This window comes from Aquila chrysaetos, chromosome 13, assembly GCF_900496995.4.
Source record: "Aquila chrysaetos chrysaetos chromosome 13, bAquChr1.4, whole genome shotgun sequence".
Classification (NCBI taxonomy): Eukaryota; Metazoa; Chordata; class Aves; order Accipitriformes; family Accipitridae; genus Aquila; species Aquila chrysaetos.
The window spans coordinates 31,537,324-31,552,842 of NC_044016.1; the positions used below are offsets into that span (position 1 = coordinate 31,537,324).

The 15,519-nt window shown below is 40.6% G+C and overlaps 1 protein-coding gene across 2 annotated transcripts in view; it reads left to right on the forward strand.

Moving 5' to 3' along the window:
• PCNX2 (pecanex 2) overlaps window positions 1-15,519 on the forward strand; it is a 157,968-nt gene that overhangs the window by 114,002 nt on the left and 28,447 nt on the right. For both annotated transcript variants that reach the window (XM_030036214.2, XM_030036215.2), the window contains 2 exons: window positions 3,957-4,015; window positions 6,413-6,628. In XM_030036214.2, coding sequence (XP_029892074.1) covers window positions 3,957-4,015; window positions 6,413-6,628 — 275 coding nt within the window. The remainder of the gene's footprint in view (window positions 1-3,956; window positions 4,016-6,412; window positions 6,629-15,519) is intronic.

Here is a 15,519-nt window from a genome sequence, read left to right on the forward strand (position 1 = left end):
CTACTTGGGCACCTTTACACTTCCAATTAGTACCATCGTTTTTGCCTCTGGTGTCCTTCAGATAATCATAGATGCCTGCTTATTCTGCCATCTCCTCATTCTCCCTCCTGCCTCGCTGTTGCAGCCTACTACTACTGTGTTTTTAATGCTAAACCTTCCGTTCATAGTGCCAGCAGCGTAAGATATTCACATGGAAATGTTGAGGATTTTTTTTTCCAGACTCTCATGAATAATCATAGGGCTGCAACATAGTAAAGTTTCTTTCTGTTAGATTTGCCTGTTAGATGTCATGGAAAGATAGATTAAAATTCATTGGACACAGACAAAGAAAAACTTCGGATCTACCCTAGAAAGGCATCTCTTCTATCCCTCAGAGGGGAACTGCTTTTCTTTGTTTTGTTCTCTTTCTAAGTAGAGATCCCCTTCTTCACAGCAGGAATCCTGGAAATCTTGAATTTGTGTTTTGGGGAAAAACCCATCAACAGCAAGGCAGATAGAACAGCTGCAATTTTATTTTCATCTTTGGGAAATAAGAACAGCAATGAATTTTTTTTTTTTCTTGCCCTCAATTTGCCCGGTTCTCAGCATCCGCTGTATGTTCCCAAGGCTGCCTGAATCCCCCTTGGTCTTTTTTCTACCTTTCTAAGGAAATTGGGAGGGTAAAGTGGGAGAAGAAAGTCTTTCCAGGTTGAAAAATGAGGCAGTATTTTTGGACAAGGGAAGCATAGGAAGTGACTTCATCCTTTTGCAATGGGAAGTGATAGTTATAATGACATGAACAGTGCTATGCAAACCAGTGGATTATCTCAGTGCCCATGTAAATGCTGGATTAAAAGAGCGTGAGATAGATATTTCAGGAACTAAGCAGGATGTTGACTTCAAAATTGCTGAAGACTTAGCTGAAGACATTCAAACACAATCACTTGCTCTTTAGGGCAAGTGCCCAAGGACCTGCACTTGGTTTGCATAGAATAATGCAATTCAGGAAGAAATCCAATTACTGAGCTAATTATCACCTTGGATGAGTGGTAACAACCAAATTTAAAGCAAGAGGCCACTGGAGGAAAGCCCAAATCATCCACTAGTCCCAAAAGTTCACTTTGAGAGGTCCTCGTCGACAGTGAAAAGCCCAGGAGTAAAGGCGTCGCTGGTTTGATTGTTAGGCACAGTGTATTATAGCTTAATGCTATGCAAATTCCCATTGCTTTCAAGAGGTACAAACATAGCTTTGGTTACTAATAATTGTGGAAGATTTTTAAAGTCCAAAATGGATTACCTGACTGAATTTATTCAACTGAACTGAATTTCAGGAGGGAAGTTTGCTTTACAAACTGTCTATATTACCCTCGGTCTTAAAAAAAATTAAAATTATGCTTCAAAATATCTGTATAAAGCTTTGAGTTTTTCTGGTAGTGTCTGAAAAGGTAAATCCTTTCTTGTCTTATGTCCTGAGGCCCGTGTTTTAGCTGCTTAAGCAATTGTTACTGTGCTTGGAATAGAGGATAAAGCTGCAATGGAGCCTGGTTTTGTTTTGTTTGTGAGAGCTGTTCTGCTTCCTTCCCTTCTTCCCAATCAGGCTGCGTTATCCGTCTCCAAGTGTCCTGAAGCACTTGTGATTTTCCCTGATTGTTTCATGCATCTTTCTCTCAAAGGAAAAAAAAAAGGGGGGGGAAGGAAATGAAGTCAGAGCTGCATGCTGGGCAAAAGGATTCCTACTTACTATAGATGAGAATTTTCTGAAGTATTGCTTGATTTGTATGGGTCTCAATATTTCTCAAGAACAGAAATGCTTTATAGGTTGGTAAAAAATGGGGGTAAAGAATAGTATTGACTTGTACCTCATACTGCCACACTGATTTCAAAGGGACTGAAAGTTAATAAGGAGTCTCATAATCTTAAAACATATGCACTTGGAAATCAGCAGCGTTTCTCTGCTGAGATTAGAAAATTGATTGAATTCTATAACCTAATCTTTATGCTTACTCTTGCATATGTTGCACTTGCAGGTGGATGTATATCAGGGTAGAAGAATTCTGACAACCTTTTTGAAGTAAAATCATTCTTTCTGTTCTGAACTGCTTAGAAGGCACTCCCCCTGTTGCCATTTTCTGTTGCATAGGAAATGGAAATTGCAATTACAATAAGCTGAGCCAACCAGAGGCAGGAAGATAAATAATACATCAAATAAAATGTTAATCTCTGTAGATAATGTTCTAATGTTAATTACAAATAATTCTAATTAAGACTCATATTCTCTCCAACTGTATTTCTTGCAAAGTAAAGAACATGCCTTTTTAAAGCAGAAATCAGTTGCTGGTAGGGAGTAGAAGTAAAGCAATTCTGTTCCTCTACAGAAGGCTGTGTGCAATTTTTCTGTTGGTCAGTTTTCCACAGCTTTTTAGGGGAGGCTGTAGAGAGTGGATGAAGAGGCTTTCTAACATTGGGGACATCGATGACATCCCTCTCCCAGTTGGCTTCAGCATGAGCTTATAGCTTCAGCTCAGAAACTTCCAACATTTTAAATAACTTGTATATTGACACACAAAATCCTGGGAGCCAACACTGCGATGAGGACATACAGGCTCCCAGAGAGTCTCTGTTGTGCTTCAAAGAGAACATTACCCTGGGTTTACATCATCCTTTTTCAGTGTTATTTAAGCTGTTTGAAAGCCTCCCATATAACTTGCACCCTCCTTGCCGCAGTCTTCCTCAGGCCATGTCTAAGTTCTCAGAGCGAGTAGCTAAATTTGGGCTAAGTTGACTGGCCAACCCATTCAAAAATCTCCCCTGTGCTCCACCCTAATGAGCCAGACTCCAGCCAGTCCCACCTGGCCATGCCATCCTCATCACAGTTTGACAAAGGACATGATGAGGACTGTGTCTGGGTCTCTCCCTCGGGTCCCGTGCCAGGAGAGATGGTGCCTTGGCACATTTCCCTTTTGTTTGCAGGCTGGTGAACAGATGAGACTCTCACCACTGTCACATGTAGCCTTACGCTGACTGTGGTTTAGGGCACACAGCTTTGTCTTTCCCCATTTTCTGTTTTAACCCCATTTACCAAAGAATGATAACATTTACGTATCTGGTTGATAGACCTTCTGCTAAGGCTAGTGATTCAGGGCAAAAGTCAAAACAGTATTCTTAATGAAGTGTCCTGATATCATAAAGCACCACTGCCAGAGCAGTATTTCAGGGAAATTTATATTTACTATAGCATTTCTGTTAGCCAGGCTTTCACTTGTACCCTGAAGGCTTGGGAGATGGACGCTTGGGAGGTGCTTTGGACTTTTAGTGTTGAATATCCCTAGTCACCACAACAACTGTCTGTATGGAATAAGACCCTGTAATTTACTCTTTTTCAAGTGATAAGAATGACCAGGGACTCTGTCGTCGCTGCCTAGCTAAATATAAAACTACATAGTGATTCTTGTTGTTGTCATTTTTCCATAGATGTTATACACCCACAGAAATGTTTTTGCACAAAGAAAACCCCTTGAGTCCAGCTGTTTCCCTTAAGGCTTAAAAGGGAAGAGAGACTGATTTTAATATGCTTTCTATTCAGTGTTTTGGTGGCACCTGGCTGATGTGCTTCTGGAGCCAGTTCAATTATTTAAGTACGTAGTGTTGTGTATTATCACAGATGCCAAATTCTGAATGGACTCTGCCCCACAAGAAGGAAAATGAGGAAGAAAGAGTTTGAGGAAAAGGAGGAGGGGACACAGACACTTTTGTTATGTGTGCTGATAAGCTACAATATCAATAGCAATACTGAACTGAAATAACTTTATATGCCTACTTGGAGTAAACCAATGAACGGATTATAGTGTGAACTGCATAATGATATAAACACAGAGTGAGAAGATACATTAAAAAGAAAATAAAAATGTGGGTTTGGGAGAATCTTATTTAAAAAAAAAAAAAAAAGAATTGGCTGTACAACATGTCTTTATTTCCAGCACCAAAAGATCGGACCATTCCAACACCAGACTGGCAATTCAGATCGAAAAGGATGCAGGTATGGCCTGGGAATTTGGGTGTTTGCTTGATTTGCAAAATGTGATGTATTTACACCATCGAGGCTTTTCCTGGGAAGCTGAAGAGATGCAAAGAGTTTAAATGTTGTGTGAACAAACCAGAGCATTTTAAATGTAGCAGAGCACCGGACTCGATAAGTAAATTAGCTCTTCAGTTATGTGTAGCTGATCAGATAGCTGCTGGGCTGTGAATTGCTTGGTTAATCATGACATTGCTGTTTGTGCAGAGTACGCAGCAGACACCCTAGCTAGACTCTAAGGTCAGCTGTGAGCAGGGAAAGGTCTTGGAAAAAAGCAGCAGGTTAACGGTGCCCATACTGCTGAGCAGTTTGGGCTGACAGGTAGCTCCTCTTCCCTGGAGAGAAATCTTTTTGGAGAGGGAGGAAAGGGAAATTGGAAAATTTGCAGGAGGGGGTAAAAGAAAGAAGTAGGAAAGATGGTGGGTTTGTCCTCTGGGTATTGGTGCATTAAATGACCTCCGACCTTGGCAATGTAAAGCACCTTCCTGGGCTGCACCGAGTGGTTCCTGTGAGACTGGGAAATGAGAGCATTTTTTGGCAAGTCAGTGGATGTGGAGAGTGTGTGGTACCTCCGCTGATGCTCTTCAGCACCTGGCGGGACAGAGCCCTTTCCAGGGGAAACCAATACCAGTGTTTCATGCCAAATCCCAGACCCCGTGAGAGAGGCCAGCGCTTCATAGATGGGTTTCTTCTGCTTGTGTTCTGCGCCTGATTTTATTTTGCCACTGAGGTGTCAGGGCTTGTATTGTGGAGCTATAAGTTTACATTGTAATTATTGCTGTTATATTTTTATTCCCCCCCCCCCCCTTTATCCTTATCCATTACATCAGTAGCATGAATACACATCTTCAAGCAGAAATGGGTGTAATCCAGGGTGTCCAAGAAGGCGAGAGAGGTATTAGCAGTTTGAGGCATATATAGTGTTACTTCATTATTTATCATTTCAAGGTAGGGAGTTAAGATGTTTCCCAAGGCCATTCTGTCATCTGATAGCAATAACCTTTAGCATTATTATATATGCTAATAAGTTAATTATGTTTTAAACCCCATAGCTCAAGCAAAACATTCCTTTTGTGTGTGTGCTTAAAAGATTCATTTTATGACTCATTTAGATTTTGACCAACTATATTCTAGAAGGTGTATAGCTGAGTATGTCTGTATGTGCATACACACCTGCACATACATACATACCAGGGCTGGATGCATAATGGCCATGGTGATGAGAATCATCGTAGTAACATGCCCACTCCTCTTCTTGTATTAAGGAGCAATTTGTAGGGGAAGCTATAGCCTGTCATCCTCTGGATTTTTTTCTCCATGTTAGATCTGCTTCTAAATATGCACATACATAAATATGCATGTGTACCTGTACATATGTATCCAGATACACTCTCATGTATACAAATACACCTACAAGATGTTGGTTTGTACATGTGTATCTATTCATGCACCAGCATTTTAAAAGTATTGGAAGGTGAGGCACCGACGCATTATAGAAAAGAAAAGCAGTTCTCATGTCAAGCATATATTATGTAAAAGAGTACAAGCACAAAACACCACATTGGATTATGTGGCACTGTGTTAGCATTTGTGAGAGGTTCATTCCCTTTCACTTTATAATCACCATCATAAAGTGCTACTTTTAATCCAGTTAAATGCCATAGGCCTTTATGAGATGACATTTCTAGACTGTGATTGGGTGTTTTTCACCTGGACAAGTGGTCCAACCAACATGTAATTGGACAGCTGCTATTTTTAAAGAAGTGGTAGCAATTCTAGTGGTGAATGAACCTTGTTTCATTCTTTCTCAATATACTATATCCTCATTTTAAGTACCAACAGATACTTCATGGACAAAGCCTTGAAATATTCCTGGAGGACTAAAAGAAAAAAATCCCAACAAAATTACTGGAAGCTGTGTGACCGAATTCTTTAAAAATCTCAGAAATAATACTTAGATTTAAGCTTATGTACTGAAATAATCATGATTTCTTGTTTCTTAAAATTAAGAACAATATGTAGACATTAACTTAGCATTGCAGAGACTTTCAGTGGAGCCAAAAAATTCTTGCTGTTGTAAAACATGAAGGTGATTTGATTCAGTCCGAAATACATGTTATCACTGATTTTATATTCTATTTACAACATTGTTGATATTAAACAAAAGTTTCAGGCCTGATTCTCTGAAAGGCTAAAAACCATCTAGGAAATGTAGATTGTATAAAGTATCAGGAAGATATCATTCAACTAGAGGAAGAAGCTTTATGCAGGAATAAAAAAGAACATGGGATTTTATGCAGAATGGCTTAGTGTATTATAAATTTTATTCTTTACAAATGTGTGCTGCTCTGGTTGTAGGAAATGATGACAATAATCTCAACTCCATTTTTTATGAGCATTTGACAAGATCTCTGCAGGAGTCTCTTTGTGGAGATTTGATTCTGGGCCGCTGGGGAAACTACAACACAGGAGACTGTTTTATTCTGGCATCGGATTATTTAAATGCCTTTGTGCACTTGATCGAAATTGGAAATGGCCTTGTCACCTTTCAGCTCAGAGGGCTGGAATTTCGAGGTAAGGACCCCTGATGATTTAAATAACAACAAAACCAGCAACAAACCCTGTCTGGCTTTTTAATCTATCACAACTCTATAGTAGGACATAGAGTTTAAGGACCTTTCTCTCTCTCTTTTTACAGATATTTGTCTGTCTAAAACCTCTGTACTTCTTTGTATCATTAGTTGATTGACAGTGTTTTGGAACCTAGATGTTAAGAAATTTGAAGTCATGTTCTGCAGTACCATAAGACTTTCAGAAAGAAGGCATGTTGAGTTATTTGCTTGGTTCACAGATCTTTTAGGTTATACTTAGTTGTGTTTGCAGATTATTTCTTTCCCTCCATAACCATGAAAACTGAAGGTGTTCTTAAAATTGTTCAACCCCCCAGACTTGTCTTTGAAAAAAACTCAAATATCATAAGACCCAAATATCATGTGTCAGATCATGCAAGATGCCAGTGCTGAGATGGTCTCTGTCACAGTAGAACAGGAGAGGAGAAGCAAGTCAATCAGGGCTTCATATTTCTCTTATTTAGGAAGTGCTGACTTCACTTGAAGGAGGGGCCTCACTTTCATCCTGTTCAGTATATTCCTCTATCGGGACACTCCTCTTCAAGGAATGGCAATTGCATTCCCTTCCTCGGTGGTGTGGCTTTTGTGAGGCCAGTTGCTCCTAGTGTCACAGTCCTGTCCTTTTGTCTGTTGTTGTCCCTAGAGTAGGAAGAAAAGTGGAAGTAAAACTACAAAACTTTTAAACAGCTTTTAAATTTTGCTCATGCTACATATATTGGCTGCTTGGGTTTGTAACCTTTCAAAGATACCACTTTGCAATTGCAGGTGATGGGAGTTTTGAAATCCCAGAACAAACAGCTTCCCAGGCTCAAGGGCTGAGCATCTAATGGGCAATGTGTAGAGGAGTGTATGATCAAGGCAACTTTTCAACAAGGCTGAGTATGAGAAAATAGGAGACAGACTGGCCCTTTGAATGCACTTAGGTGTGGGAGGATTAGACTAGGAAATAACACGTGTGGGCTCAAGTCTTGACTCTGTGACAGACGGCCTGTAGGATATTGAACAGGTTGTGGTAAATGCTTGACATTCACTTTTCTTCCTGTATGGTGGGGACAAAGATAACGCTCTTGTATCTTAAGAAAAGTTACGTAGAAAACAGTAAATACCTGAAACAGCTTGGTATTGTAGTACCTGAAGAGATACCTATTCAGTACAAAGGCAAACTGTAAGGAAAAGCAACTGGAAAGGAAGAGAAAGAATTTGTTTATCAGCCTTATAATTTCGTGTTGTTCATGATGATGATGATGTACATGTGGCTCTGTGGCTTTCTTCAACTTCAAAGACATCAGTGCAAGTATTATCTCCTCCTTGTCTGCCCCCAAGGTAAGCAGTGGTACTGCTGTGTCAGGGATAGGGTCTGAGGTTAAGTACCCTATAGAGTCCACGGGTGGAAAGCTTTTTTTGGGTAGATTTGGAATTTGCTATTACTTCTTTCAAATCCAGACCAGACAAATACAGATTTATGTTGTTCTGCAAGAACAGTTAAATATTGTGGCAGTTCAAATCTCTTAGTTACAGTAACACTGGTTTCACAGGCTGGTAAATCTCTGAGATAAATGCCTTTTTTTTTTTTTTTTTTTTAAGACGGTTTTAGTCAGCCTGTCATATTTGGTTCCTCTTAGGTTGCTCACAGTTATAATTCTTCATGGAAACTCTGTGAAGTCAAAAACTAGTTCATTCATTTCTGCAGATCTGAAAAGAAAAGTGACTTCCAGGAAGGATTTATGTATGTTAAAGAAGAGACATATCTTGGATAACGTTGGCATTTAGTTCAGATTTGTTGGGATTTTGAGTAAGCAGGACCATGTACATTGCCATTAACTTGCATTCTAATTTCAGAAAATTATCTTTGGTGATCATCCTTTTGTGATAACATAGTTCACTGTAGGATTTGAAACAAACAGAAGAAAGAAATCTCACTTCCATGCTTAAATTACATGAGTTTTGTGAGTGGTTTTTTTTTTCCTCTGTGCAGTTGCCACCTACTGCTGGGTCCCTCTCCATCATCACCATCCCCAGGCAGTTCAAGAAAAGTAAATCTTGGAAACAGAGATGAAAAAATCTCAGAGGATCTTCAAACCACATGCTAGCTGGATAAAAAGATCAGGAGCCTAGCAGAGGGGCTTAGTGAACTGGAAGTTGAATCGTGAACAACCAGATAGCTTTGTTGCAAAGTGGTTTGGGAAGACTTTATTTGACTTTGAGCCAGGACGGTTCATTAGCAGGCAAGTGCCATTTTGCATTTGGATCTGAGAGCAAAGCTCAAAAATTGCTCAGAGTATCACTGGGGGAAGAGAGTCCCCAATACTGGAAGGAGAAGAAAAGGATGGAAATGGGAGGGAAATGGACTCCCCCTCTTCTCTTCTCTGAACCCACCGGATGATGCTATTCCAAGAATAAGAGAAAATGCGTAGTTAGTTTGTGTCCTCACAGACATGGCATGTAAGGAAGGTTTCTCCAGCTTTAAGAATATTCTCTCCAGGTAGAGATGTTATGGGAGGAGAAATTAGGAGTGTGTCAGTATTGTTACTACATTGTTTAGCCTGGAACAGAGGAGCCATGTAGGATTGAATAAAGGAACATCCCTGAGGAAAGAACAGCTCAAACGTGTAGGATTTGACATGCCATGTGAGCATTGAACCCCACTGGACCATGCAGAATGGGTGCCAGAGAAACTACATGAATTGCAAGCCCGCTTACAGATGGAATAGGAGGAACAGAGGAGCCCAGAGGGGAACCAGGCACAAGCCAGATGAGATGGATGGACTTCATGGACTCCAAAGTGTGGGCAGATAGTCTGCTGTGTGCCCAGGGGAGACTTGCTGAGGTGGTGTGCTGACCCCAGAGGGTTGCTCGTCTCTCCAGGTGACCCATGAGGGCTGCTGTGCTTTAGGTAAACTACGCTGCAGTACCATGCCCTTCCTGTAACAGGTTTTGTCCTCGTGTCAACAAGGCCCTGCCGGACACAGGGGCACTCTGTCTCAGTAAAAGGAGCCAGAAGGGCTGGCCTGAAGGCAGAAGCTGTGGAAGGGGACAGGCCAAGAGCTGTCCTGAGGAAACTGTGAAAGCTGAGACCGAGATGAAACTCTTCCTTGGAAGGTTTTCTTTGCCCCTTCCGTTGAGCGGGATCGCTGCCTGCAGGGGCAGGGAGTCAGAGCGGGCTGCCCCCAGGCCGCACCAAGAGCCATCTCCCGCGCGGACTAGGCACGTTCTTCCCCATTCCAAACCTTGCAAATGGCAGGTGGGGGGTACAACTGAATACAGTAGGATTTTTTTCTGCCTAAGGGGGAAGAGTGTGTGCAACTGCCCTGGAAGAACCTGGTGGTTTACGAAGTCAAGAGGCAGCTGTTAAGCACTAGGCTTGTTTCCTCTGCTTTGGGCATCTTACATTCCTATTCTTAGTTGTCTGGTCGTGCACTGTTTTTCACATAGGACCCTGATTCCTTTCACTGTACAAAATGGTTTCCCACAAGGAGGGGAAAAAGGGCTAGAGGAGGAACTTGAAATCTGTAATTTCTGAGCTTTGGCAGCTTGACTTCAATTTCAAATGAGTAATTTTAATTGAGGGCCCTAAAAATCTGCTGTTCTTTAAATAGGAAATCTATGTTTGCTTTGGAAACGAGTGAATCACAACAGTGTTCTCTGTGTCTGTGACTGTTTTCTCTTTGTGGGTAAACCAAAAGCAATATTTGCATTGTGGAGCTCTGGATTTTCCTAGGGGTGTTTCTCATTGTGGTAGCTGATGAGCGGTGCTGGCAGTACTGCCGAAGAAGGGGTCACAGAGTCTTCTGGATTTAAGTGTACTGGGGGCAGGAGGTACAGCCTCCCCAGTTTGCAGTCCAGCCTAACTGAGAGTTGGCATTAGAAACCACTGATTCAGATGCCTTTCTAACTGTATGTAATAGAAGCATTTGGCTCAGCTTTTAAATGAAAAAAAAAAAACCCCAACCAAAACCAAACCCAACCAAACCCCCGCAGGCTGGGTAAGAAGATACAGACTGAGCGGACTGGAAGAAGAGAGTCAGCAAAGCTGGGATTCCTCTCATCCATTTTTAGTCCTGTTCAAATTAAGCACCTTGTATGAATTAGTTCTTCAATCTCTCTTTCTCCGGACAGAGGGGATGTGCCTCCATCGTGTCATTCATCCTGTGTGTGAAGAAGCAGGGAGGCTCAATACTTCCAGGCGTTGAGAGGAGACGCCCAGCTCCTCCTTTACCAAAAACGAACAGAGGGTGGTAATGAAAACTTTCAGGTAGCTGCACATTGGTGTGGGGGGAATCAAGCCCTTCGGTAACTTAACTCTACTGACTGTGTTAGACCACAGCGGTATGCTAAAAGCAGCCTGCCAGAAGAAATACATAATGTATCATTTAATTTGAAAGGAACAGACAGGGGAAAACCCACAATCGGGGAACAAGCAGAAAGAATGTCAAAATATCTAGCTCCCGCAAGTTCCCTGTAGAACAAGGAAGACTTAAAATATTTTCCTGTTTAGTCTGTGCCTCTACAAAATGTCTTTTGGAGAATATCCAGTTAGGCGTTACATGTGCAGAAATTACTTATGGATGGTGATGCTGAAATCTTGAGGAGCTGTTTTCTAACTCCTGCCTGGTATTCTTCAATCACGTAATTAACTTCTAAATCTCTGCTGTGATTTTTTGTTACTGCATGTTGCACGTGCAGTATTCATGCTTCACTTGGAACTTCATTAGATGAATCAAGGAAAGAAGTGCAGAGCAGACACAGATGTAATTGTACGTAGTGGAAGGCAGCTGTGACAGCAGGATGGGATCGCCTGTGGGGCTTTCTCTATGTTAGCTAGCTTATTTCCCACGCAAAATGGTGTATGAACGCAGCCAGTTTAGGGTATACGCTTTAGGCACAGTAATCATGTCTAAGAAATAAGGACAGTTACTCATTTCTGCAGTGTATGTGTATGCTGTATTGTTTTATTACAGTAGCAAGTACATTACCAGTGTAAGGAATATTTATTGATGTTTGATTTTTGTGTCTGAAGGCTCTGTAGCACTGGCAAGAATCATTCTTTATTTAAAGAGTGATTGCAACTTTCACTTTTTGCTTTTACAAATTGCTTCTTGCTGTTGGGAAGTAAAAGTGCCCACCTTCATGTCTTTCCGGAGACTACACTTGAAGTATGTTCAGTATATGCACCAGACCATCTAAAGGTATTGATAAATTAGGAGGAGTTCAGAGAAAAGCAGCCATTTTTAACACATCTCTTTGGAGAAAAGGTTAAAAACCAAAAGTACATTGTTTGTGGGAAAGAACAAAAGCTGAGAGACACAATGCTTAGAAATATTGGAGGCATGAACAGAAAGGATTCAAAGGGGTTTCCTTAATCTTGGTGATTTAATTGGGAAGAATGGCATGAAACAGGGAAGATGATACTTTATGTTGAAGGCAGGAAATCTGTGATGTACAAGTCTTTCTAGGTGTACAGTAATGCTTCAGCAGTGGAAACAATCTATGAATTTCAAATAAGCTTAGAATAGTTTCTGTAACACAGACTAGAATAAATATTTGATGTATTTTTTTCCCTTTCCTCCTTTCCACAATTTTATGTGTATATATGGGTGCACTGGAGAGGACTTCTGGAAGGAAGGAAGGAAAATGTTGTTAGGTGCACTACAACGTTTTTATTGAGAAAATGTCTTTGCCAGAAACAAAATGTTGTGTCTTGCATTGCACTCCAAAAGAGGTGAAATGAGAGGGTTTTGTGGTGTTTGGTAGCTGAAAGTTTAACAGCTAGCATCCTTATGGGCTTCCATAATGTGTCTCTGTGGACTACGAAAAGGAAAGGTTTCTGAGGAGAGGGGATGCCCATTATTAGACTGACTGATCTGGTTTGAAAGCCAGACTATTTTTCAGGCATATAAGCACCTGAAGCAGCTGAAAACCAAACCACAGTTTTATAACTAATAGCTTTGATGTTTGAGAAATTGATACTGTCTTTTTAAGTCCCGAGATTTTTCTTTGAAACAACCTGAGTCTATCAGAGCCTGTAAATTACTGTTCTTAATCCCAATTCCACAAGGAAAAGAGCAGGAAGGAGCAAAACCAGTTGCTGGTTTCCAGAATGTGTCCAGTTCTGGGGTTCATGAGTTTCTGTTTGGGAGCTCAGTTCACTCCTTTTTGAAGTATTTGTTTTTCTGTGTTTCTGGAGCTACATATGATGCTTTTTCAGGAGAGGATGGCCTTTCAATGGCTGTAATTATGCTCTTTGTGCTTCCTTTGGGTGATAACTTGCTGCTTATTAAGCTGCTATCCTGAGCCTTATCCATCAGAATTTGGGAATACTCAGATTTGCACCAGAGCTCAGGGGAGCAGAGTCAGATAGTTCCAGTGTAATGCATATATTTGTAAAATATTCACGTGCATGATTTTGCCAAACGAATGGTGAGCAACCAGGCGTTTATGTGGAGTTGTCGATGACGAGACCTGGCCTACAAAAGGAGTTACCTTGGGCTTCAGTTCATCTTCGTGGCTCCCATCTCCATATCCAGCTCCATCTCTCAGACTTAACACCTGGTTAAATCCCCTGGTCCCAAACTGGTTGTTGGGGTCACAGAATTTAAAGCTTGAAGTGCCTAGTGCAGGAGAGTGATTTATAATCTTCTTAATGTCTGTGGGTTGGGGTTAGCGCATGAGCCCTATAAGCCCTTTCTATGTACATTTGCACCCTAGCTTATTATAGGTCAGCAATCCTTAGTGCTCAAGCTATCACTACCTTCAGCCACAATAACTAGTCCCCATTCTGGATGTGTTATTAAACTGAAGTGTTTTATGGAAATTAAAAGAAGTATGTGATTGTGTTACGGGATTTTCTTTCTGGCCCTTCAGAACGGAAAAATGCTTTTCTTTTCACTCACTGAGTTTTCAAAATTGAATTCAAAAGCACTCCGATTTCAGCCTTAAATTCTAGAAGGCTGGGTGGTCATTAATTTAGGTGTATTTTATGTGTCCTCTCGAAGCGAGATTACAGTCTTCAGTTTCAATTTTCTCATTTCCATTTAGGTCAGATCATTCTGGCAGAGCAGAAGTCAGTCCTCAAATCCTGATGCGTCAGGAAAATAGAAAGAGCTCCAAATTCTCACCCTGGTTTTCTCCTGAGCTCACATAGATTGACCTTGCTTTGTTCAGCTAGCACATGTTTTTGCATTGATGGATTTTTGGCAACCATCCAGCGTTAGATCTTACAAATGAATCGGTCTCATCTATACTAGCAAAGGTCACAGTGAATGTCTAAGCTTGAGTGAAGTGTGAGAGCTTATTTTCTTTCTACTGCAGAAAGAAATGTAAAAAAAAAATATGTTTTCCCTCAGATTTTAAAATCACTAATTACCGGTGAAAACATCTTCCTGTGTTTTAATATTTAATGGTACTACACTTAATTATATTGCAGAACTGAAGTGCACGTTCTGCTCCCTGCTCTTTGGTTTTATGAATAATTCTCTCAGAGTTGCTTGAACTTGATAATTTTTTGAGAAGCAATATGAAAATTGTCATTTAAATCATCAGCTTATAACATATACACAAAAGTTTAAGGTCACCCTTCTATAAAAGGTGTACACAAATGCTTAACTTCATTTACAGTGACTTGTCCCTTTTGGCTCAATGCATAAAGCTGAGCACAAGCTCTTAAGTCTCTGCAGTACCAGTGTCTAGAGTAATGAACCAAAAAGATTGATGTAGGCACTGGTAAAATGAAATTTCTCAGTAACATGCAAATCTGTGGCATTGAAGTCCAGCCAGTGCATTATGGATTAAAGTAAGGCTCAATTAAAGATGAGAGAAAATTACTGGCAGTCTTTCTAGAGCTGACTGCAAGAATTGGGAGGGAACCAACATGTACTTGAGCATCAAGCCTGCGTTTCGTCTTTGCAGATTTGAGTCCTTTTACTAGATGTTGTTTGGAAATACTAATCAGCAGCATGATGGTAGGAATAGGGATTTGGTGTTTTGGCAGAACACTGGCCATGGCTCAGGTTGCACTTTTAAACTTAACAGGGATACCCCAGAGGCTCTGCAAGCAGTCAGGACACCAAATCCCCAAGGTGGTAGTACCCAAGTCCATCAAACAGCTTTTGTTAAGCAAGTGCATGTTCGCCAGATGTGGGATTGCACAGCCCCGATTTCATTCTTTGGAATAAATCTGCAAAATGACCACATGAGCTCCTTTGGTTGATTCCCAGAGCTTTTGTAATAACACGGCCCCAGTTAGAATGTCTCTCACGCCCCAAGTTCAATGTTGATTGCTCCCACTGTAGTATAATTTTAACTTCTGTTGATTAAAATTACCTAGCAAAGATGACTTGGAGACATTTTTACCTGTTGAATTTACCTGAGAATGCAAATAATTGTTCTGGCATCTTGTTCTGTTTGTTATGCATGTGATGACAGCTTCCTTCAAACATTGAGGGTCTCTTAAATCCGCCTATTATTTACCTTGCCAGCCTCTTTAGGCCCCATATTTTACATAATATATGGCTGAAGAAAACTAGTAATTAGAGAATCTGCAGTAATAATATTTCGTATTTATTAATAGAGAGAATACAGAGAGCACATAGAAACAGCCAGCATTTCATAGGAATGAAATGTGATATTTCCATACCAAAACAAAAAAAAATATTCAAGGATAGAGTTACATAGGCTAAGCAAAGCCATCTTTAATTCCCTTAGTTGTAAGGGGATCACTGGCAGTTGTTTATTAGGTTTGTGTTTTTCATCAGTTATAAACATTGACAATACTTAATTTAGCACCTGGGATGAAGATGTATCTTCTTTTGAATTCAGTTTAATACCGAGAGACCTTTA